This window comes from Taeniopygia guttata, chromosome 2, assembly GCF_048771995.1.
Source record: "Taeniopygia guttata chromosome 2, bTaeGut7.mat, whole genome shotgun sequence".
NCBI classification, from domain to species: domain Eukaryota; kingdom Metazoa; phylum Chordata; class Aves; order Passeriformes; family Estrildidae; genus Taeniopygia; species Taeniopygia guttata.
Genome location: NC_133026.1, coordinates 35,891,826 through 35,918,209, shown reverse-complemented (window position 1 = coordinate 35,918,209; position 26,384 = coordinate 35,891,826). Strand labels below are relative to the sequence as shown.

General features: G+C 37.0%; 1 protein-coding gene across 10 annotated transcripts in view; it reads left to right on the top strand.

The window, feature by feature from the left end:
• The window catches only part of TBC1D5 (TBC1 domain family member 5), a 317,122-nt gene that overhangs the window by 256,913 nt on the left and 33,825 nt on the right, over window positions 1–26,384 (top strand). For 5 of the 10 annotated variants that reach the window (XM_030264948.4, XM_030264947.4, XM_030264946.4 and 2 more), the window contains 4 exons: window positions 1,427–1,512; window positions 7,208–7,470; window positions 12,227–12,292; window positions 18,030–18,193. In XM_030264948.4, coding sequence (XP_030120808.2) covers window positions 1,427–1,512; window positions 7,208–7,470; window positions 12,227–12,292; window positions 18,030–18,193 — 579 coding nt within the window. Of the gene's footprint in view, window positions 1–1,426; window positions 1,513–7,207; window positions 7,471–12,226; window positions 12,293–18,029; window positions 18,198–26,384 lie in introns of all 10 variants that reach the window. The other 5 variants (XM_032746741.3, XM_032746740.3, XM_072925687.1 and 2 more) reach the window with 2 other exon arrangements.

The following is a 26,384-nucleotide window of genomic DNA, read 5'->3' as shown; positions in this document are numbered from 1 at the left end:
TATTGCTGTCAGTTGATGAGGACTGACTTTCAAGCTCTATGAATCGTTAGAGTTATTCAAACATTGTTTTTATAACAGGAGATGAAAAATGTAGAACAGCCATTACAGTGTGGGTGGTAGGATAGATGAGAATTTTTTTAATGTTTATCTAATAGCTTTTAGTCACTTCATTTTTAATGAACATTACAAACATATATGTTTAAAATGTTTATTGTGTTTCCAAAGAAAGAAAATTAGACATTTCATACAAGATTAAGTCTAACTGCAGAAAACAATCTGGAAATTCCCACCCTTTAATATTCTTCCAGAAACCGCCCTGGCCTTTGGTATTTACCAATTCTATAAATTTTCTTCCCTCCTTTTATGGTCATGAAATGTTTTGGTCTTTGAAATTCAAGTCCTGTATCCTCCTCCAGAAACAAGATTGTGAAGGAAGGAGGGCTATCTGTACGTACATGGAAAATGAGAGGACAAGACTGTAGGTATTCCAGTCTGTAATGAAATCTGAAGAGCAAATACACCATTCAAAAATATAATGAATTCTCACCTGTGAACAACAGTTTTGGAAAGGTCAATACATGGTTCACTAAAATTGTATTTACTACTAGCAGGACTTAAGAAGACAGATAAGAATATAAGGCAACAGCCAAAAAATATTAAACCTTTGTAGCAAGCAGTTGAAAGTATTTACATCTCTTTTATGCAATATATCTGATCACACTGCAGAAATTTTTACCTCTTTACTGTTTTGTCTTGCACTAGAAATTATTTAAGCCATTTCTCATTTATATATTTTTTTAAAAGAGCCTCTCTGTACTGCTCTGTCATTTCATTTCCATCTGCATGCAAATTTTTTTACTTAAAAATATTTACTTGCTCCTCCAAATAGTGTCCTTTAGGAGGATGCATGCATTTGATCAAGATACTTTATGTATATACTGCAGTCTATGCTTAATGTTCAGTGGATTCTTAGATCCCAAAAGGATGATTTCAGGACTACTGAAGGCTGCATATCCCATGAAAGAATTTCATTGTGTCAGAAGTAGAGAATAACAAGTGGATTCTGGTTTCAATATTAATTATATACACTTTATTATAGGACAACAGTTCTTTATTCACAGCCTCAGTTTTCAGTACAGTGAAATTTAGAGAGGAAATATAGGCTCTGTGTGCCATCTAGTGGGATTGTACAGGTTGTCTCACTAAAATTAATTCTTTGCCTAGCAGAGATACAGCTAGTGATGTATTCAGTTAAAAATAATTGCTAGAGTTTCTCCATACTATTACCATTTTCTTTAAAAACATAGCACTTTAGCCTGGATGTGGTAAAATTCTGTAAGTTTCTAATCCTCTTTAATGAATGTATTTTAGGTCTCTGCTTAAAATCTCCCAGAAAATTCCAATTAAGTACTCTTTTATTTTTTAGCGAAATCCAAGACCGGTGACTCACCAGTTCCAACAAAATTTAGATTATTACAAAGCACGTGGAGCAGACTTGATGAACAAAACCCGGTAAGCTATTTCTAAATATATGTTCACCAAACTAAGACCTTACATAAAGAAAATGTTTCAGAAGTCACGTTTATCCTAAACAGGAATTACATAAGCAGTATTAGAAGTGTTTATTTCAAATCTATCCCTTGACTATTATTACATGAAAAAATTGAAGTTTTTACTTGTACTGTTGCAGTCACTCACTACCATTATTTTAAGGGAGGCTGAGGACACTTTTACACAGTGACATGTATCCTAAAAACAGAGTAAAACACTGCCAGTGTGAGTTCTGTAGCTGAACTGATTCTGATAATGTACCTAATTAAAATCGGAAGTATCCATGTACCAGAAGCTAAGTTAAGTTGAATGAATGTAAATTCAGTTTGAAGTAATTTTTACAAACTTTATCTCCCGTTCTTTAGAAGTGATTTGTATCAATAATGCCAAAATTCCTCATCATGACTAGGTTATCTGGGTGGCCACAAGGTGGGTGCCAGTGGCTGGTGGCTGCTGGTGGCTGCAGGTCAGTTCAGCACAAGCAATAATGCTTCAATTGTCACAGTCACAGGCACGTTCTTGGGTTGCGCGTGGCCCCAGCCGTACCCTCTGCCTGCTGATTCATGGGAACTTGCTGGCTTTTAGACTTCTATGTCTCTGTCACATTCTGTTGAAATCAACTATGTTAAAAGCCAACTAAAATTAAAATGGAGTCATTTGAGAAGGTTTTAGAAAGGGACAAAAAAGGAGAAATTAAAAGCTAAGAAGAGTGACTGCAAAACCATCTTTTTCTTTATAAATCAGGCTTTAAAGCTGAGGACAGGTGTCAAAAATTACTGCATTCTATTTAATTGTCTTAATGTTTTTACTTATTCTTTTGAAAAATTATCTGCAGTGTTGTCTAAACTGGAAAAGTAAGTTGCTTGAAGTTTCAAAAAGAAAGACTTTAAAGATTTTGAAAAAACAAGTAAATTGTAAAGTCCAAACAAGAATGACACGTGCCAGAAACCTAACTTCCAAGAAGAAAAAATTGACTAAAACTATGTAGGAATATAAATTAATTGCACACATACTCAGACTACATACCAAATGAGATCGGAAGTTGTTTAGAATAATTCAGATAGAAGAAATCTGGGATAAATTCATCTCAAGACAGGAATGCTTAGAGTAGGTCAAATGTGGTAAAGCTGTTTAAGATTGGACTGGGGAGAGAGCTGGAAGATGTGACTTTAGGAAATGTTTCTGCAGTGAGCAGAGATGGATTGAATCAACAACCAGGTCTATTTCATCTTTAATTCCACGGGCTCAGTGATATGTTTAAAATATCTTGACAAATCTCCAATATATATTGCTTATTTTATCACATATAAAACTTTTCAATCGGTCATATTCATCTATCTGTCTCTCATCTCTTGTAATGATTACTTACTGAAAAGAGAAATGCCTTTGAATAAGGCCTGCTTAAAACAAAACATTTCCATCTTAACAGAAAACTGCAGAGATTGAATCATCTTCCTACTGCTAGTTTAAAAATACACTATTCACAGTCAAGGTCAATGATGCTTATTGTGATAAAACAAAATTGTTTGCTTCGTGGATGGAATTCATGTCTCCTTGATACTCATATTTTTAAACTGATGCCTTACTTTTAAATGCATCTGCTGATAACTCTACAATGTAAATCAATCAGTATTTTTCTTGAGATTGTTGTGCATGTCTGGTACATTTAGATGGCTAAAATGTAGATTGATCCATGTTTGATGGCTGTAATCATCCTTTGCATTAATATATCAGACATTTCAATGGCAAGAAATAGACACATTGTTCTTATTTTACTGAACTTCAGCTCACTTTTAATGTAAGTCCTCCAGAGATGTAACACCTCTCTAGTGTTCATTTTCTGAAGCTGTAATTCAGAGAAATTGCACATATTTTGCTTCACAATGCATTTTTTAAAACCACCTCTTAAAAAGATATTTAGATACCATCATTATTTATTTTTCATTAATTTATATATGTTCTGAGCTGATCATTAGCAGTGTCAGTTCATAGCACAGCCGAATCACACCACAGGTTATTAGGAGCTGTGATACCTGTCCTTTCTAATTGTCATGTAGTTCTAAAATATTCTTGCCTTTTACTGTTGGAAGCATTTATAATAATAATGTTTTGGACATAAAGGTTTAGCAATTGTTTATGTTTATTGTTCCTGTAAAATGAAATTTTTCTCAAAAAGTCTCTTTCCAACCATCTGAAAAATCAAATAAAGTAATTTGTCCTAGTGTAGATATATGTCAAACCGGCAAATCAAACGGTGTAGAAGAAAAACTGACACCTTTTCATTAAGTAAAATATAGCTGAAAAATAAAGAAACGAGAGAAACAAGCTGCTGGACACAAATACACAAACCTCTGTAAAAGCTTTGTTTCCCGCATCTGTGTATTATCGCTATTCCAATGATACATGAAGCTCAAAGTGTCCAGTGGCTTTGTTGTTAAGGTGGCCTGTCAGTGTAAATCACTTACTTTCAGTAAATATAATTTTTTGTGTAAAGTCAAGGGGTTTTGTAGTGATTGTGAAGGTTCTAGATTTAGAGTCAATGTAAACCTAGGACTCAATGTGCAAGCCATTATTTTCTTTCTAAGTTAATGTTTCAGGTGAGTGAGTGATATGTACCACCCCAAACTCCAACTTCAGTGATTGTTTTCAGTAAACAGAGGGGAAAATATACTAAAGTTTGGGTTCTGAATCTCAGCCATATTACTGGTATGACCCCCAAAACTGGCAATGTAATGAGATTTATTGCAACTGTTGATAACTGAGCTCCCATTCAGCTTGACTTCATCTATTAGCACATTCCTATGAAAGAAAAGAGAAAACTAAGCCAACTCCAGGCAGATTATTAAAAAGAAGCAATCCATTGAGTGTTGATTCATATACCAAACTTCTTTTCCTGTCTGGCATAATTTGCTAGAGCAGCAATTTCAGTTTGAAATGTTGACATTTGTGCTCCTGTGTCCACCACAAAAATAATCAAATATTTTAAAGAGCCCAAGGGAAAAGTGATTATCAAATCTCCCTGGCTGTTTTCTATGAGCTTTCACATATAAATCCACTCCATCCAGTGGTCAGCCGACACTCAGAACTGGTTAATCCAGTAAATCCAGGTTCTGGGGGTCTGAGGGGACCAAAGTGTTGGACTCCTTACCGGGGTGACTCACGTCCTTTGATCTTCAGTGGGAGTGTGGTGTCATCCTTCCTGGCAAAAGAAGACAATACAAGTTTCAAGGTCTGGACAGGTTACCCTTTAGCTACTAAAGAGTAGCTAAAGTTGTTTAACAGCTTGGACTTATGATATTTCTCAGGTGGAATCTCAACTTCAGTCTCATGAAGTGCTTTTCACACTGCTGTTGTTGCTTTCCCCACCTTTTCAGGGGGATCTCCTCCAATTAATCTCATTTCCAGAGGGAGTGAGACTGTTCATTGCGCAGCCTGAGCAATGGTGGGGGGATGTTCATACCCTTGCAGGAGGCTGTTAAAGGTGTATTGCCCTCCCTTCCAAGCCTGTGCCAGCTGAACAATGCTTAAAGGCACAGTATTGGCATTCAATTGCCTGAAGTAAACTGGAAGCCACAATTCTTTGTTGGCTCCTTCACCACTCAGGCAGGAAAACTAGAAGGGGACTTTAAAACCACCCTGTCAATGCTCAATCACACAGGTGATTGTGGCTATTGAGTTTGCAGTGGTGGGTTTTGCAGCTGTTAGTGGAACCAAATCAGCTATAACTTCAGAAATTCCATTTTGTGCTGCAGCAAAGATCCAGCACGGTGATACACAAGCAATCCTTGAATCACTCCATGCAGGCACTGCATGGAGCAAGTGGACAGCTGTCTCGATTTCTCTCAAGGTCGGGGTCAGCAGACTTCTGCATCTCACCCAGGATCCACCAAACATCCAAAAACTCCTCCTCCTCCCTTCAGTTGCGAGGTGCAAACCTGGCCTCAGCAAAGCACCTGAAGCTTTTGCATGTCGGGGATTGTTTGAGTCCCTAACCATTAACACTTCAGTCTCACAACTACTCAGTTTGCTTTTGAAACCATTTGGACCTCCTGCAACAGTACATTATAGTTCTGCAGGTGCTTTCCTCATAGTGACTTTGTCATTCACTCTCAGATGACTGTGGAAGGACTTTTTGTAACACCAGCAGCAATCAATAAAATCAGGAGGCACAGAAACATCCTGTACTTATTATTAAGCAATTATTCTTTCCCAGCTTCCATAAACTGGGAAGCAACACGTGGTCCCAGTCTCTGCACTGCTGTTCCTCCTAAAAAATTGTAGATGTCATCTTTCTTCATCACCAGTTTATATGGCAGAAGCGCCCCACACAGCTTGGGGTGTATCCTGTGAGTGTGCAGGCTCTCATACTTCCTTCTGACAGCTCTCCTTTTCTGTCTATTCTGAGTATCTATTCTGATTCTAAACAACTCAGCTGTTGTTATTTTCTGGATGTGCTCTATATATGTGTGCATGTTTGTATTGTGTATTCTAAAAAAACCCATCTCTGGAGACAAACAGAGAAATTAGAGGAAGAGCAAAATCAAAATTACTCTTCCAGGTGTCTGCAGAAGTTACAAATTATCTGTATTAATTAATTTGTAGTTTATTTTTAGTTCAACTTTCCCAAAACATTGTAAAGTGTTTTTCCCCAATAAAATGATTGTGTTGGTTTTAATTACATTTCTTCATGTTTTTAAAGGACAGCTATTTATATCATGGAAGTACAGATCAGTAAAATAAAACCTCAGGAGTGAAAAGGTCTTTGTGGTTGTGATATATTTCTGTGAAGGGTATTTCAAGCATTAATTATATAAGGCAGGGAATTACTGCATGAACAAATAAGAATGGCTTTGCTAATCTGTGAGTTATGTGAACACTTCCACTGGGAATTAAAAGGTTCTTTGCCTCTTTATTTTAGACAAATTAAATGGTTTGACAATTTCCTCATTCTTAATGTTGCATATAACTGAAATGAATTAAATAGCCACTGTAGTTAAAAAGTAACAATTATAAGGATTGTGGTTCAGTATATGTGTTATACCCTGAAGCAGTTAATCAGCAGAATCACTTTAGAAATCAGGATTCCTGTTAAAAAGTGCTTTGCTTGAAATGATTGGACGTGCAGCAGGTGAACTCAGAGCAAGAGACATCTAGCCCTGCCAACCTGAAAAGACAATCTAGTGTTAGCTTTGCTTACTGAAAGAAATGTTTGAGGTTGAGTCACTTTAAACATTGGAGAGAATGTAATCTAACAGAAATAAATATTAAAACAATCCTCGAATAAGTATAAAAGTTCAATTTTTTTTAAGTTTTTGATTCTGTAGAGACCGGATTGCTTTTTTTCTTTTTTTCTATTTTTTTTTTTTTTTTTTTTTTTTAGGAAGGCAAATTAAGAAAATTGGTACAAACTCACTTTGTTTGGGGTTAGTCTGCATTTTTCAAAAAAAAACTGTCCACTTCTGGTTGGGAAGAATTCATACCACACCCAGTCCCTGTGGTCTCTGTGTGTATTCCAGTGCAATCGTAGTAAAACACCTTCTTTGTATCATTCAAATCTTGGATTTTTATCTCTGAGTTTTGAAGAACGATGCACGTATAGCTGTGCCTGTCCAAACCATTGGCAATGATGCAATGATTTCTTCTCTTTTTTTCTCAGTGCCAGTGCTAAAGCCACCCCTCTGAACATAAACAAAGTCTCCAACAGCTTACTGAATTTTGGCCGAAAGCTCATTGCTCCGGCCATGGCTTCGGGTGGGGCAGTGGGCACTCCTGCTGGCGGGAGCAGCTTCCCTCCCTCTTCAATGCCAAGCAGGAGCACAGTGGACGGCCCTCAGCACCACCAGCACCACCAGCACCACCACCAGTCACAGCAGCAGAGGATGATGAAGTCTGAGAGCATGCCAGTTCAGCTGGGCAAAGGTAAAGGAAAAACATGTGGTAGCACTGTGACTGAGGGAAGCTTTGTTGTACATCTTCATTGTTGAAGAAAGTTTTTGCTTCTGTTGATTTTTACATCACTGTGTATATATTTGGAGGAAACAGCAAAATATTTTGTTAGTCAGGATGCTTATGTCAAGTACAACAGCATGGTTGCAGTGCAATACAGAATTAGATGTTATCTCAAGAATGTACAAATACTGTAAGAAATTTAGAACTTATATGAACCAGAAACTGCATCAGACAGGCCAACAAACTTAATCATTACCATATGAAACATGAGCCAATTAATTTTTCAGATTTTTAGATGCAACATTTTTCTAACTGGAAGACTAATTTCATACATGTTTTTTTCAGGTTATTGCAAAAAACCGCATGCATAACAGTATTAGCTAAATACATAAAAATAAGCAAAGGACGTTAGAGAGTAACTCTTGATAAAGAAATTCTTATTCCCTTTAGAATGTGTGGAGCTTATTTAAGAAGTTATTTGAACCATAGTATGAATTTGTCTTTTAATAATTTGTGATGACCCTCTGCACTTAATTTAGTAAACACTGTGTCTTTTTCTTAAGCCTTTCTTTTTATATTTCTTGAGGACAGCTTATTCAAACAACAAACTCACATCCTCAGCTATGGTAGTTGTTTGCTATACTCTGCCACGCTCAAGGTAGGTTACTGCTTTTCATCTTCAGCCAGCCCATGGCAGTATGTGCTTTTCAAGGAGTGTGTAGAGCAAAACAGTACCTGCTGATTTTAGCAACTCATCCAGTGTCATGGTTATGAGCTTGAGGGCTGATGCTGGTTGCCCTGAACCTTTCCATAGGATTGCATCTTTTTATTTTTTTTTACCAGATTTGGAAGTGTAAAAGAAGGGAAATATCACTTCATAGATGAAGTTGATGTTCTCTCTCTTTGCTGTGGCACCTTTATAGTCCAAAGGCCCTTTCATGATGCATGGCATCCCCAGCAGACACTGAGGGAACTGAATTGAAAGGTACAGCTGTTCTTTTGGAGCAGACACATTCTGGAGTAGGCACTTCTGTAAGGGCCACTGCAGCTGCTTGGCAAAATCCAGATATGCAGCTTCTCTTAGTTAGAGAAGAATCTCAAAACTTGCTCCAGTAAGGCTTTTACAGTACAGAGGTGAAACTTAAGTGCAGTAAAACTTTGATACAAATCCTGTTCACAACACTGGAAGCAAAATTAGGTGTGAAACAAAATTATTTACACTGTTTCAGAGAGGCCTTTTCTTTGATTTTTTAAGAGTTTTCCTTTTCACATTAAGAGTTGATAAGAGTTTTTCTCTTATCACATTATTCTCTTTTCCCCTTTTGAGTTTAAAAGTAGTCCTTGGGTGGCTGTTCTCTTTCACTGCTTAATATAGTAAAAGCACACAATTTGAAAAAACTTCTATAGATGGACTTGACTGTAGTTTAATCTTTATGTGGCTGCTAAAGGATGGCTTGTTCTATGGGGCAATTAACATATATCATCAGGAAATGCACCTGATACTTTCCATACAAGAATTAGAATAAAAAAACTGTAATTATGTTTGGTCATTGTCATGTACGAGCTGTGCTCATATTGCTCTTCCAACAGGAATGTGGAGATTTGATAAAGGTATGAAGAATGTATGATATAAGGCACAAAACATTTTCATAGTAAAAGGAAAAAGCATACTGAAGCTTCTTCTTAAGTGTATTCTGTCTATCCATATGCAGTACAGCCTTTGCAGAAGTAATTTAAGGGCAACAAAGTGTAAATATACTATTTTTAATAGGTTCAGATGACAGAGTTTTGTTTTATGCATTAGTGCCATGCTTGTTGCTCCAGACCTGTACAGTTGTAAGTATTTTGCCTATACCTGTATAGAAATTTCAGATTATGGCAGCTATGTTTGCATGTGCCATACTTTGTATTTTTAAAGAGACACAAAAAATAACAAAAGGAAATATAAAGTATTTTAGAGGCTCCCTAGTGAATTCTCTCTGAAGTAAGTTTAAATGTTCAGCAAAAAATTCTTATTTGAAATTACACCATGGTGGAGACATGCTAAAAAGCCTTTTGAAGATTGCTGCAGTGACCTTTGTGAACAGCACAAGCTTCATCACACCTTAAAAGTAAGAGCAAGTCCTCTCTGTTCTGTGGAGGACAGTACCACCACCTCAAGAAAGAGCTGAACAGCAAATCCAGTGAATGAAGGCACTCTCCACAGCTATGAGAAACTGCCACTACTTCCATCCCAGGCACTGAGATTTAGGATTTAAAATATATTCATACTCTCAGAAGCTCTTGCTCCACTCATGTTTGTGCTGAACTTTTTAGCTTCTATTTCACTGGCTTTTTCCTAGCTCTAGATTCTACTGTAGGTTTTGAGTATCTAAAAACTATTTGGCATGGTTTGGAAATACAAGGCTCCCAAATTACTAACTAGCTGTCACTGATTGTCTACTGTTCTTGTTCTTCGCTGTATGTTCAGCTCTCCTCAGCCTCCTGGAGCCTGGTTATTTAGCTAAGGTAGGCAGAGACATGGATTTGGGATTTAAATTGAAAGACATTTGCACTTCCAGCTGATGTAATACTCACAGATGTTCAGTTGGACAGTATAACAAGCCAAAGTGCTGTAAATCTAACAGGCATCAAGCCACATAATATGTCATCCTTTTTTCTCTTACTGATCTGTTCAGGTTTTGAATGCTCAAGTAGTGCTGATAATTTAAATTAATATGTAGAGATTTATAAGTTTGAAGAGATTAAATTAATTAGTTGATCTACTTTTTGAAGAAGTCCTTGGTAACAAAATACATTGCAGGACTGTCAAAGTAATCCTATCCCAGCTTTAACAGCTCTGTTTCAACAGAGTTACCACTCACAAACCAGCTAACCGTATGGCATTCATGCTGCTGTACTCTAGATGAGGGATGACTGGGTTACATAATCAGTTGTAATTATTTCTCACTCAAAGTTTTGGTACTTGATGAATTTCTGTAAGAAAAAAAAAAATGCATATAATTTAGATAATGTAAATGGAAAAATGGCAGACTGGAAAAAAATCCTGACCATAATTGCAAGCCTGTAATTCCAGATGAGTCTTCAGCCTTACAAATCACAGCTGAATTAAGTATCCAGACATCTAATTGGAAATTGAGTTCCTCCTAATAATATATTAGTCCCATTCAGCCTATCCTCAGCACAGAAGATCAAGTATCATTACTGATTACCTATGCAAGGTAGCCTGCTAACAGAAGAGGGATTAAAACATTCTCTTGATCCTGCACAGTGAAGTAATTCATTGGCACAAAAGTTGAATTCAGATATTGAGTTTATTGGATTTTCAGCTGAGGTGGTTATTTTGAAAGATAAAAAAAATAATAATTTTTAAAAACTGGGAAAAAAGCACAATTGTTGCCCTGTGTGTTCCAGTGGATCCTTCGTCATTCAGAAACTGGATATTCTTTGATTACCAAATGGCAGCCAAGAAAAAAAAGCATTTCACTTTCTCTTCTTCCCTGATAGTGCCAGATAGAGTTTTCCTTCTAGGTCATTCCATGGTGAAACCCAAAATGCTTTTGATTTGAATGCAGATTTATCACAAGGACACATTGGAGGATCAGTTAAAAGACAAAGTTTTGCCAAAATTGTATTTTAAGGAGTTTCCAGACTACTCTTTGTTTTTATGAGTTGATACTACTGTGGTATTTGTTGTAACACACAGAATTTCCGCAGTCAACATGCATGCCTTAAAGAATGATCCCTCAATTTAGAATTATTTATAAAGTTAAATAATTATTTCAAATTAATTATTTATCTCTAGAAAATTAATACAGTTTTCGTATGGATAAAGAAATTGTCATTATTAATAGCAGAACTGAGTACAAGTTAAAGGAATAAAACACAGATTGACAAATAGGGGTTTGTTTTTTTTTTTTCGTTTTTTAAAAACATATACATATTATTAGTCAAGTATGAAATTTTTTGGCAGTAAGGATATAACTTCTGAGTTCCTCTGTGTAAGAGAGACTGGAGTGAGTCCTGTGGAGGGCTCCAAAGATTAGGGGACTGGAGCACCTCACAAGGAAAGGCTAAAGGAGCTGGATCTGTTTGGAGTCGAGAAGACAGGGAGGGGATAGTATCTAAGAGTATCTAAAGGACGGTGTGAAGAGGGTGGAGCCAGCTTCTTCTGGGTGGTGCCAAGCACTAGAGCAAAGGGTGATGAGCGGAAACTGATGCGCAGGAAATTTCACCTGAATATGAGGAAGAACTTCCTTAGTGTGTAAGTGACCGTGCCTTGGAATAGACTGCCCAGAGGAGCTGTGGAGTCCCCTTTCCTGGAGATGCTCAAAAGCCATCAGGAGGACACAATCCTGAGGAATGTGCCATGGGGCACCCTGCCTGAGCAAGGGGCTTGGGCCAGTGGCCTTCCAACCTCAGCCATTCTGTGAAGCTCCCAAAGAGCAGAATGACGCTGTCTGTGAAGTGCCAGCAACAAAACGGTTTTGACTCTTCAGTTAAGTTTAGATTTTGATCTAAATCATCACTTAAAAGCACTGGGGTTCTGCAGCCTGTGACAACTGGTTATCCAACCTTCCCGTTTCCTTTTGCCTGTCCCTATAGCGCTCTCTCACAATGTCCTTTCTGTCCAAAGCAGGGTGCTCCGGCTGAACCCCCAAAGCTGCGGCTCTCCGCGGCCGAGCAGCAGCGGCGGGGCCGCGCTAACGCTGTGTTTGTTTGCCAGGCGAGGCGGGCGAGGCGGCGCCGCCGGGGCCGGCCCGGGCCCCGCAGCACGGCCCGGCCACCGCAGGTAGGCCCGGGCGGCGCTGCCGCGCTCCCTCCGCCGGGCGCCGCTGTCGGGCCGGGAGAGAGCGCGGCGCTGCGGTCCCTGCCGGCCGTGTGTGTGTGTGTGTTGTGTGTGTGTCTGTGTCTGTGTCTGTGTGTGTCTCTGTGTGTGTGTGTGTGTGTGTCTGTGTGTGTGTGTGTGTGTGTGTGTGTGTGTGTGTGTGTGTGTGTCTGTGTGTCTGTGTGTCTGTGTGTCTGTGTGTGTCTGTGTGTGTGTGTGTGTCTGTGTGTCTGTGTCTGTGTGTCTGTGTGTCTGTGTGTCTGTGTGTCTGTGTGTGTGTTTGTGACTGTGTGTGTGTGTGTGTGTCTGTCTGTCTGTCTGTCTGTCTGTGTGTGTGTGTCTGTGTGTGTGTCTGTGTGTGTGTGTGTCTGTCTGTCTGTCTGTCTGTGTGTGTGTCTGTGTGTGTCTGTGTGTGTCTGTGTCTGTCTGTGTGTGTGTCTGTGTGTTTGTGTGTGTCTGTGTGTGTGTGTGTGTCTGTCTGTGTGTGCGTGTCTGTGTGTGTCTGTGACTGTGTGTCTGCATGTGTGTCTGTGTCAATGTCTCTGTGTGCTCGTGTGTGTCTCTGTGTGTGTGTATGTGTCTGTGTGTCTCAGTGTGTCTGTGTCTCTTCACTGGCATCCGCCACGTGTCAGCATCCGTCTGTGCTACAAACATCTTTGCTCTTGCACTTTGTTGCCAATTTCCCACTCCATCATGGGGGCCAGTTTCACCATCACCGTCCCTTTTAGCTGCATTACTTCCCTCTTGTTTATTTGAGGTAGGTATTTTGGGACGAACATCTGCTGTGGTGCACTTGACTAACGGGGAGCTTACCTGGCTTGGCTGAAATAAAAAGTAGATGGATTTGTGTGATGAGTTGGTTTGAAAGTGCTGGAAGCCTTTGTTCCAATTTCACTGTAGGAGAAAAAGTGAAACTAATTTTATCTGAAAAGTTTTATAAAACTCATCTCATTCTTTTTGCAAATTTTAATACCGTACATCCTCAGTGTGGCGGATACAGACAGATGAGCAGATCTGAGTGGTTTTGAATTATATATGGCGCCTTACTTCTGTTCTTCTTGGTATCTTTTTTCTTGCTCTCCTTATAACTATGAAAGCTATTCTTTTCCTATGTAGGGACCAAACAGAATGAGCTATCAGTTTTGTATGTCTTTTTTGCATCTTCCTCTGATATTTCATATATTTTAGCAGGGACCTCCAAAGTTCCTGATTATATCCCCCATATTAGTAAGACATGAAGCTCACTTTCCTTTCTTTGTTAGTCTTCTCCTCCTTGCCACCATGTTTTACTTTATTATACAGCTTAATTATTGATCACATTTAATTTAAATTATCATTCTTTGCAAGACATCAGATGTCCCCACAATACCAACAGGTTGATCCCTTTTTTGCCACTGCCCATCTGTGTATTTTCCAAATGGTTTTGGGGCAGAGCATTTCTCACCCTGGGGTCAGTCCCTGTATCATTAGCAACAGACAAGAAGTGAGCCACTTAGAAGCCAGCCCATGGAGATAACATTGCTCCTTTTTGCCTCAGAAATGGATGTATTTTGAGTGTGTGAAATCCTGTGCATAATTACTGTGTACTCTTTATGCATTTTAGAGTGCATACATATATACACACATATAACTTTTGTTGTTGTTGGTGGTGGTGGGTTTTTTTGTTTGTTTTTGTTTTTGAGCCATCCTACGCAGTAACTATTGTGTATGTCAGGGATCCTTGCATATTTGTTCTGTGTGCTTCTTAAGCATGTATTTGATTGCCATGTTTATGGGGTTTCTTCAGCTTGTTTTGTATGGGCTTTAGGACCTTCTGGTATATGCTTAGATGGTCAGAGATTAGATTTCTCCAATGTCTTTTTTAAGGAACCACAATGTATTTCTCTAATATTGACAGAATGAGCAGACGTAAATGAGAGTTTTAATTCAGTGGTGTTCTCGGGTTCCTGATTAAGCTGCTAATGAAGGACATGAGTTTAGTTATTAACTGTACTTTATTGCAGTCTTTATGCATTTTGATTCTACATGAAGGGTAAGACTTCGTTTTTCTTTTTCCACCTTTTTTTTTTGTTTGTTCTTTTTTTGAGGAGTAATCCAAAATTAGAAACTCTGTCCCATTATCCCATTACCTTCTTGTCAAGCTATTGAGTGAGCAGAATATATCACACTGCACATTAAGAAAGATGTAAAATCAGTAAGACACAGAACAGAGAAGATACAAGTGGCATTTGTGTCACTGTCCTGAGATCCTAAACACTGTGTGTTGATACTACAGTGTTGTTTTCAAAGTTATATGAGTGTGTCATATGTTAATGCCTCAGTGCATACATGAAGGAGGGACTGAAGGACTTCATACATGTGAAGGACTTCAGAAGCAACATGATGATTCAGTTAAACGTTGTTGCAGCAGCTTCCTTGAGAGTTGGACTCAAGTGATCCTTGTGGGTCTCTTCCAAGTTAGAATATTCTGTGATTCATTACTTTTCTGTGTTGGCAAAATCACAGATGTCTTTTTTCTTTTTCCTTTTTTTTTTTTTCTGACATTAGGGAAAACACATATGATTAGTGTAACCTGTCTTTCAGCTTTCTTATTTATAGTTGTGAAAACAATGACTCCTCTGGAAATTAAAAAAGCCTATCACAATCCAAGGATCCTGCTTTGTGAGTTGCAGGACTGTAATTATTCATAAGTGCTGTTCTTTCTGTCTTAATTCTCAATTATATCCCCAAATAATCCATGTCACTGTTCACAGGATTGGATGCAGAATAAAAAAAATATTGTTTCCTAATAATAATTTCCCCAGATCACTTATTCATGCAGAAGGATCAGGTGCATCCTAACCTTTCTTCTTACTTGGGTATCAAACATACAGATAGAGTATTTTATCACTTCTGGTTTGCTGTATCTCTGTCTTAGTTTAACTAGATCTTTTATTGCTCTTATTTTTTATTTTCATTATATAATTTATAGGCCATAAAAACCAGATTGTTCAAAACTCTTAGTGTTACTTAAACAAATTCCCTTTTAGGACACTTGTATTATTCTGTCCACAAAATCTTGTTTGGTTATGCAAGTAGTTGCATATTCTGTTCCTCTGAACTGTGATCCATCTTTTGAAATTTAGCTGTTTGCAGTGGCCTTGAGGTCTTTTGCACTTCTTGGTCTTTACAATTTCTTACTATGTTTTTGACACTTGTTTCCTTAGAGCTGAAAGACAGAATATAGAAAAAAAAATCTCACACATAATTTTTTTCCATTGTTTTACCAAGCTTTATTATTTCATGTGTGTGGGTTCCTCAAATACATTTAAAGTGTTCTTCTCTCAATATTATCTGTGAATTTTTATCACATAATCTGCTTATTTGCAGGTGAATTGTGTTAAGTCTAGGCCATACAGTGAAGAGTATGTGAAAAATACACATGGCTCATTGTTCAACTTTTTTTGTTTTTTTAATCTTCACCCTATAGAGGGAGTATATCTTCTTATTGCTAGGATGGTAAAGAGAGACTATTTAATCTGATATATACATAGTAAATATTTTTCTGTTGCACTTTACTCTGTCCACCAAATATATTTTTATTTATGTTTACCATTTATATTGGCTGCTCTTGTTTAGCTGTGTGAACTACTTTTATAAATGCTTTATTTGCTAAAATATGTGATTCCATCTGTTCCAAAACTATTTTTAAGTTTACCTACTTCAAAAGCACACTTCCATTTGCCACTATGAAATGCATAAAAATACTTTTTTCTTACATAAAGACAACTGTAAGGATAACAGTCTTGCCAAGTGACATTATTTTACCCTAAAATTACAAATTTTCTAAAAATTTCCTTGCAAATTAATTATTTCTGCTGTTTGCTATGCAGTGTTTTCTCTTCTTTCATCTCCAGAATTATTTACGGTATACGTGATTAATGCAAATCCCATTTTTCAATAAAATGGGAAGGCAAAAGTTAAGTGAGATCTATAACAGCCTCAGTCTCATGCACTTTTAAGGAAACTCCTCAGATTAGGTGGTAGGTAGTATGTGTCTGGAGGAGGACTGTGAAGAAACATAAAAATCCAATTAAATGAAGTTGGTGGGAAGTAAAGAATATGTAAAAAAAATTTTAGAATAAGAAGTAGCAGAAGAGGCAGTGTGGAGGGATCTGAAGAAAAGATGGAGGCAGACAGGAAGGTCCACAGAAGCAGGGCATAAAATGTAGGAGGGTTATGGGGGAGGTGAGCAGAATAAAGCAACAGAGAATGAAGGACAAGATGGGAAGCAATTTTCTGAGTTTTCTTCTAGAAAATGTTAAAAATACCAAACCCAAATCCTTTCTTGGATTTTGTCATTTAAAGTCTCTTTATTCACACATAATGTTTTGTTCTTTGCTAGTTCAGTCTCTTTGCATTTAACAGTCTCCTTGTGAAAAGTGTATTTCAAATAAATCTGTATTTATTGCCTTAAGAAAATGTGAATGATTTAATTGCAGAGGATCATACTTATTGCTATAAATGGTAACATGAAAGCACACAAAAAACAGAAGAAAGGAAAAAGGGAAACATAAACCCTCTCATCAGAATAGCCATCAAACAAGAAACAGGGTAGAATTCTTGAGCATTAGCTTTATGTGCTATTTAACTTTTTTCCAGAATGGAAAACTCTAGTTTCATGGAGTCGTTCTAGCTTGACTTCATCATACACATGATAAAAAGATTTTTTTAAACTAGCATCTGTCCTTAGGTAACATTTTCTTAATAAAAGTTGATGAAAACTGGCATACTGAGGGTTTTTCCTCCAGGAACTAATGCAAACAATATTTTAATTTAAATATTTGAAAACACTTGGTAAACCTCAACTAGAAAAAAGCTAGCCTTATCAGAGGCTGCCTGTTGCAAACACTGCCATGGTGAGCCAGCCCAGGCTTCTCCCCAGATGTCTTCACTATGATAGTGGACAATACTGGATTCTTTTCAAAAGCTCCATGAAATGACAATAAGTAACTAATAAATAGATTTCATCAAAATGTCTGTTAGGTGGAAATGGCCTTAAAATGTGAGGTATGAGAACTTACGTTCTTTTCCAAACTTTTTTCCCTGTTTAAAGTCTAAATATTGTGATCTAGATCTTAAGTGTCCAACCCACTTTTGGAATCTGAAGTTCTTGTTGTTAGCATTCTTTGCCAAGTCTTACAGTCGGAAAAAACTATTTCCATTTTAGTGCTGATGATATCAGATTTTTTTTTTTTTTTTTTTTTGTGAGATGGCACTTTGCTCATTTTGCCGCACAGGGCATGAAGTTCCTCAGTCTGTGAATATATTAGAGTGCATATAATGAGGTGATTTTATTTATTTATATTTATATTTATATATATATATATATATATATGAGTGTGTGTATGTATATATATATATGCATCATATAGCATATATATAGATACAGATGTGTACTAGATAGTGTATGTTTGTATATATATATATATATATGTATGTATGTACACAAAGATTTTGTGTTCTTCTCTCATACAGAAATTAAGTTCCATATGAGAACAGTCCTTCAGTCTCTCAGTGCATGCTGACACACTTCAACATTTCATTCTGTGTTGGGCCATCTGTAACTCTCAGTCAATGTCAGTTAAGACAAGGAGGTATTTGTGGGGAAAAGGAAATGCCCACTGATTAACTGTTTTGGTTTTTTATACTTGCTTTACAGGCCAAAGTTCAAAAAACATCAGTTCATCTCCAAGTATAGAGAGCTTGTCTGGAGGACGTGAATTCACAGGATCTCCACCTTTGTCTGCTTCAAAAAAGGATTCCTTTTTCAGCACCATCTCCCGCTCACGTTCCCAAAGCAAAACTATGAGCAGAAAAGAGTCGGTGGGTTTTTTTTGCTTTCAAACTATTTTACTGTCACACTGCATTAACTTACTCATTAGAGACACTCATGTCTTCCATACATTGAGCACTTCCACTTGGAAATGTTTCCCTAAGCATCCATTAATGGCCGAAGCAGAAATAAGCTATTTCAACTTTTTGTGTTGAGTGACATCTCCATTATGGCTTCCATTCCATTATCCTGCCTGAAATGAAACTGTGACAGTGCATGTTGCCTCTGAGAAAGACGAGAGAAGTCCTGTAAGGTTTTTTGCTTTGTTAGACTTTTGCTGTAGTCCTGAAGTTAATAAACAGTTCAGTGGGAAGCTTCAATGCTCAGCAGATCCAAACATGTCCATCTGTTGTCCCTGAAATTCCTTAATACATCAGAGGTTTCCCAGTGTCTGTAGCATCTGTAGTCCGCAGTCACCGTTCTATTTCTCATGCAGCTCTGACCTTCCATTTGGTCATAAGAAGCTAGTATTTAAAACAGGTAGTTTTTATCCAAGAAAATCAGCTCTTTTCATGGGTATGTTCCAAAGAAATTCTCATCTCATCCAGGATATTTTAGGAACACTGCTTTGGTTAACTAGGTATGCCAGGGAACATGAGGATTCTTGTTTATTCTCTATACACATTTCCCTTTGTCTCTCTGCTGACTAGAAAACAGTTACACAGTAGATGTAATAAGTTGTGTTTTTTGTAAGGTGACGGCACAGTGGTTTTCTCCATTATTTTTTCAGAAATGTAGACTCATATTGATTTCAATATGTAGGAATTGCAATAGCCAAATTTCTGTTACAGCATTCTTCAGGTGTTCAGAGCTAATAATGCACAGAAGTTTCATCTGAACTTCTCAATGCTTTTTACTATAAACAGCAGAATCTTAATTAATAGTCACATCATGTTTTCAATTTTATATTCAAGACATTCTAATGAAATGCACAACTTCGTGCAACTTTGTTCAGTTTTTTGTTCACTGAATGAGAGTGTTTAATTCTTGTTCCAAATGTTTTACTGTTGTCTAAAGAAAAGCTGTGTTTTGTGGTTAGTCAACAAGAAGCTATAATTTTGGTTTGTGACCATTTAAAACATGTTGAATTTAATTTATAGCTAAAACAACAATTTAATTTCTTTCTGGTTGTCCTCATGAGTTGAAGCAAAATAAATACAGCAGTATTGAACTTTTCTTTTTATGAGGCTTAACAAGATCTAAGTACAGCTTTCATTTGCAACTTTTATCCAGGCCAGAACTTGGGGGTTTTGGACCAGTAGAGTTGAAGAATAAGTCCTCCTTAGTCCTCTGATAGAAGACAGGAGAATTTACCATTATATATTTATACTCAATTAAAATCCATTTATTGTTAACATGTTTTTTCATGTAAATAATATCCCAAATTTGCAATATTATATTAATGCTTTCATGAAGAATTTTGGATAAAGAATTATGCATTATACCAGATTTGTTGTCCTTATGATAATTTTTAGTGGATTGGTAATCATGACAAATCAGGACATCAATTTTCAAAATAGTTCTTTGAACTGTAATATGTAATTTATATTTTGCATTTTATGATTAAACAGCTAGAAAAGGCTTTAAGCTATCAAAATCCATTTCCTTGAGTTCAGTTTTTGACTGTCCCTTAATATAGGCAAACAGAATTTGTAGCAGATCCAAGAGAAAAAGGTTTGTGTAAATCTATTTTCTGTTGCACAAGAGAATGTTGGGTTTTGTTTTCCTGTAAATTTCATGGTACTTCATTGTCCACAGAGTCAGAGATTCCAAAGAGTTTTTCCTGAGGTCCCAAAGTAGTTGTATCAGTATTCTCGAGTTGAACAGTTGCTTCATTTACAGCTGTTTTCTGGAAGCAGAAGGTTTCAAAATATAGTGGATCCACATTGTTTTATTTATCAAACTGAACTGGTTTACATTTTTAATCTTATAATTATACAGATTATGTTGTTAAGTATTAGGGAAATTACCTTTGTTGGAACATTGCCATGCATCAATCTCTTTATAAAAAGATGGTTTTAAAATCACTTATTCTTGGTGTGGCAGATGAAAGATGATCCATTTTCTTTTCATCCTTGTATCTCTAATGCAAACCCTTTCCAAGCAAAGTGGAAATTGAATGCATATATAAAAATACGTCCTTTAACATACAGTTAAAATAAGTGATTTTCATAGACCAGAGGGTGTCGCTGTAATAGTGTCATGGGATGGACAGGAATGTCATTGTCTCAGATGGCACCTGGACTGCTGTGTCCAGGACTGGGCTCCCGAGTACAAGAGAGATGTGGGCATACTGGAGAAAGTCCAGCAATGGCCACAAGGGTGATGAAGGGACTGGAGCATCTCTCCTGTGAGGAAAGGCTGAGAGAGCTGGGACTGTTTAGCCTTGAAAAAAGAAGGCTCAAAGGGGAGCTCTTCAGTGTGTATCAGTATCTGCAGGGAGGGTAAAAAGAGAACAGAGCCAGGCTCTTTTTAGTGATGCCCAGTGGCAGGACCAGAGGCAACGGGCACCAGCTGCTACACAAGAGGCTCTGTCTGATCATCAAGGAAACATTGAGAACAGCTGAGCACTGGCAGAGGTTGCCCAGGCAGATTGTGGATTCTCCATCCTTGGAGATATTCAGAAGCCATCTGGACATTAATCCTAGGCATCCAGATATGCTTGGTGGCCCTTCTTGAGCATGGGCTTAGGCAAGATGAGTTTGTGAGGTCCCTTTCAACCTCAGCCGTTCTGGGATTCTCTGAGAGGATAAACTCTCACAGAGGAATATGACATGTCTAAATTCTTTCTTTCCTAAAGCCAGTCCAACAAGTTGGGCTTTATCTGTGAGAATTGCTATCAAAATTGATACTTGTTTCATTACCTCCAGGACTAAAATGTGTCCATTTCTCATACTAAGGACTTCCTAAGTTTAGTAACATTTGGGTTATATTTATTCTTCTACGTATTTCTTTTTCCCCTCAGATGCAAAGATCAGAGGAGTGACTTATTTCTGTTACCAGAAACAGACATCCTCTGTTTTATTTAGTTAAAGAAATGAATCTACAGCCTCGGGGCTGAATGCACAATATCAGTTCATGTTTTGGCAGCCCATGGCATGCTGATGTTTTTGATGTTACTGTTGAGTGGCACAAACCAGTATGTTAATGTGAGGTCCCCCAAAAGGGTTTTGGAAGCCTGATTTGTACCCAGCATTGAGAGGTTCCCTGCTCCTTTTTATCCTTGTGGCTTTCTGACAGGAATAACTTAAGCAGCAGTTTCTGGAGCTGTCTTCCCGTAAACAAACACAGGAATTTTTAATCTGTAATGCACTCTAGTGCCCACCACATTGAACCACCAATGGTTCAGTCTTGCTGGAATAAAGTTCTACACAATTTTCTCGCCCAACTTGTCTACTGCCCTCTACTTTTCATTGGAGCTGTGAAAAAGGGTGCATTTGTGGTCCATTTATTTCTCATTATGTTTCACTTATGACTTCAGAAACCATTAAAGAACATCTTCCCCTCTTTTTAGCAAACAGAAAAGCTGCTTAGATGTTGATTCTGGCAAATATGGTCGGCTGATCCCAGTTTCTGGCAGAATATTCTGTAAATTTCTTTCAGACACAGGGATGCGCCAGAAAGGAAACTTCTGAATCAAACAATATAAACATTTTTAAAACTTTCTTTTAAAAGAAAAAAAATTATGAAAATGTGGATTTTTCTGAAAATAAACTTTTGATTTGGAAAAACATTGTGTTTTAATAAGTAAATTTCTACATAAAAGGTTTCAACTTAAGAAAAATCTAATTATCCATTTGGAAAATACATTAGTTAAAAGTTCCCAAGACGGAAACATTCCTAAGGAAAATCTGGAGCATTTGTTTTCTTTACTAAAATAATTTACAGATATGGTCATCAGAATCCTCATTTCTTCACAGAAATATCCTGAACAGAAGTGTCATGCATTATATTGGTTCTGATTGCACAGACTTTTTAATTAAATCAAATTTGACAACATATGCTATTGTCCCCACAAGCATGTATAAACAACTGTTACTGCCTGTGATTAATGTAGCTAGTCTGACTGATTTGAAGTTAGTTATGAGTACCCCTACAGGTTAGAAAATTAATGTATGCCATTATTTTCAATTAAATAGGCATCTGCTGTGGTGATTTAAGAACCTGAGTTTAGGCATACAAACTTGACAGGTCTGCTCAAGTAGACGTGGTATATGAAAACCAATGAGATAATAAGATAAATACTAGACAATCACACAAAGAAAACCACATACACAAAAATTCCTTTGGAGAAGAACATGCCTTTTGTGTATGGTACACATCTTGGAGATGTTTTTTATTACCATATATCTTTCCAATGACTGTTGCTTTTTTTAAGCAAAATATTTGTCAGTTCAGACTTATCAATGCCAAACATTTATTTGGAAGTACAAATGCTATGAAAAAATGTCCTTTTCTGGTTAAGCATCATAAAATGTGCCCAAAATAAGTTCATTTGTGTGTGTACATCAGCCAATTCTTGATCAGTATATTGGATTTGTTAGGCCTGAAGTTAAAGACATGTTGATTATTCTCAATGTCATTAAATTTAAAATACTTTAGTGCCTTAATGTTTAACTGTAGTTAATGCTGGAGGACATACATCATCCTTATTCTGATGTGACAGTCCAATTCAGACACACACAAAAAAAAATTATATTCCAGTGCCTGTCTAATTTTAGGGTTCAATTAAAAGAATATTGAATTTCAGGTGCTGACAGGTCACATGAACAGAGTTTATAGAAAAATCTCTGAGATATTTTGGAACTATGGTTCTTTTCTTGGTTGCCTTCCTCTGGCTTACATGACATCATGTAACTCAGATGAAAGAGCTGAAAACATTAGAAGAAAAAATAAGTTGCCTTTTATAGTTTTTATTATAAGTACTTGCAAGTTTCTTATAATTTAGTAAGGCAACAGCTGTATGCATGAGTAGCAGCTTTGAATCCTAGAGCTCCTTATCTTTTTTTGAGTGATTCATTTCAGGGAAAAGAAACTGCACTCTGATAAAAACAGGAAGTTAATTAGTTAGAAAAAAAAAATATTAATAAAAAACTCAAGAGGCTCTGCAGTGCTTTTTCTGTCATATTACAAGCAATAAACATGTATAGAGAGCAGACCTCTGGGGCCATTAGGAATATTTTTTTAATGTCACTGTAAACTTATCTTTCTCTGGTACGAAAGATTCAGATACATGTAGGTGAATAAGATTTTCCAGTAACTTCTGCACAGAAGCAGAATGATACCACTTGAAAAAATGTAGTAGGAACATTAAACATTATTGGGCAGCCCTTTGAAACTGTCAGAAAGAATGTAAAAATCACCAAAATCATTAATGGATGAGACCACGAGCAATGTTTACAAAAGGATCAAAGTCACTGAGGACACAAGAAGTGTGACACTTCACAGCAATCATGCTACCAGCAGAGCTAAGGGACTTGCTCTGTCCATCCTCTTTCCATACATTAGTCATTAAGTTAATGTTTCAGCATTCCCAGTGGAAAAGAAAATCATATCAGAGGGTCTGTGTTGGTAGTTGAGCTGCCCCATTTTCCTTTTCAGTGGGAAGTTCGTCTCTTCATCATGCTCTTTTAAGATTAAAACACCATGAAATTACTGTCCATTTCTGTGCAGAGCTGAGAGACCTGCAGTGAACTCTCAACAAAAACATGGCTGTAGATGAGACACATGCCTCTAAACCAGGCTGTTGTTTTATTTGGGAGTTTTCTGGGCTGAAAGGGTTTCTGTGTTTGGAAGATTTTTTTCCCCACTGGAATAAATTGTGGCTATGCATTTAATAACTTGATTCTTATTTTTTTCTGTGTTTTGTTAAATCAAACAATTCCCTATGAAAACAACAAGACTTGTATTTTTGTTATTTTAACAATGTAGTATAAATGGTGTATATTTATAGCATCTACATAATCACTATACTTCAGCTTTACCTTCCTTAAACTCTGAAAAATTAGAGAGTCTAAAACCCTTAAATAAATAATCCTGCTCTGGTCTACATCCTCAGTCATGTTAGGAATCATAAAAAAGGTCAAATACATCCAGCCTGACCAGAGGAAGATTTAGTGAAACTATTTTGCAACTGATGATTAAAAAGAATCTAAATGAGTATGAGTTTAACAAAGGGTGTGCTTTGGAAGTCCTTCTTAAAGGACTGTGTATGTTGAACTGCATGTATTAAAAAGCTTATTCAGGCAGAAAAATCAAGAAGCATAATTATTTAAGTACATAACACCTAATCAACTCTTTCAGTAAGGTTCAAATAAATATGTTAGTATTTCCCTGCTCACATTTCTCTTACATTTACCACAGTGGGCTTATGCAGTCATAAAGGCCAGCAATGTGTGTAACAGATGGACAGAAAGTCCCTCAGATGTCATAGTGAAACATAATGGAAGGTATGGGATTCTCATTTGTCTATGTGTTTTTTAATAACTATTTCTAAAATGCTTACAGCCATACCATCTGAATTAAATGTATCTGTTTTATTATTTATGAATAAATTTTCCAATATTCTTAAGTCAACAATCTCAACAGCAGCACTGAGAGTAGCCTTTTGTCTGCATTTCTGTTCAAAGGGATAATTTCCAGTACCCTACAGCTCTTTCTGTTCTTATCTATTCCCTTACCAAGTGGAATACTACCTATTTTCTCAGTTGTTCAGTGCCTCCCCATCCACAATGAGTTATGCCCAGCTTTTTGCGTTTCCATGGATCTTGCAGATTTTTATGGGTTTCATTTTTAAGCTGTCTCTTGGCAGTCCTACAGCACAGTGCCAGCAGGTGGACTTGTGCAGGCAGCAGGTAGATAAGTGTCCCATGTCTCATGTCTGCTTGCAGAAGAGTTTGCTTTCCATCCCTGCTTTCTTTGTCTGTAGGCGGGAGCTTTCTGCAGTCATATTTATCCTTCCCCATCTTCCTACTAAGGAAAAAATGCCTGAGCATAAAAGCATAATATGTTTAAGAGGAAAATGTACCTGGGTTAGATAAAAGCAAGTCCTCGTGCTCCAGTAGTACAGTTGCTGGTTTCCAGCTCAGAACAGTGAGGTTGGTGCACCTGGAATCTGTTCCAATAATAGGTTCAACAGTGGGAACTGCTTTGGAAAATTCCCAAACCCATGGTCCTCTGCCACTAACATCTTCAGGCAAGGTGGGGTGTGGAAACTGTGCTGGCAAAGTGACTTTGAACTGTTTAACATGGAAATTGAACAACAGGACCTGGTGATTAGAAGCTGTTAGTCAGAGTTTCAGCTATTTTCAGGATTTTAATTGAAATTAAATATATCTGTCAGGTTTTAGGGAGATTCTCTGATGCACCCTCTTTCATCTTCTTCCAAATTTCTATATATTTTTAGCTATTTTTAGGATACAATAAATTAAATAAATTGATAATCATACATCAATGCAATAAAATAGCTATTTTGCCTCAACGTCACCAATCTTAGTAGAGTTTATAAATAAATATGGATGGTAAATAAATATTGTTTATAAAGAATAATAAATAAACTAGGAGGCAAGGAAGAGTATAGTTATTCCAGTTTGGAAGAAGAGAAATAATTGACCACAACTTCTTGGGTCTTATATTTCAAGAAAACTACAGATACATAATGCAGTAAAATAGTATTTTTTCTTGCATTTTGAAAGTGTATGTCTTCTCAACAAATGCTAACTCTAGAGAGTTCCTGCATTATTGTTTATACATAATCTGAGTTGCAGCCCCAGCCCCTTTCAGTTTTGTTGGGGCTTATTCTCTATTTTGAGAGAGAATGTTAAGTACAGAAAGGCTGAAATTCATATTCTTTTATCCTTTATTATAATCTCTTTGTTCTGTTTATGTGTGCATAGCTTGAAGAAGCATCATGAGATGCCATCCCTTCCTGTGTTGTTATAGAGAACACACACAGGAAGTAAGGATTGTATTCATGCCCAAAAATATGTGCCTTTGCAGGTGAATGCCTTCTAGCATTTTAATTTATTACCAAATGTGTCTTGGTCTCATTCTACTTGAACATTTTTAGCTATATTATAAAATTTATTTCTTGCTTTTTGTACTTGTTTTCAATCTGATTCCTCTGAACCAAATAATTTGTTGTTGTTGTGTTGGTACAAAACCTGATTTAGCTTGGCTCCT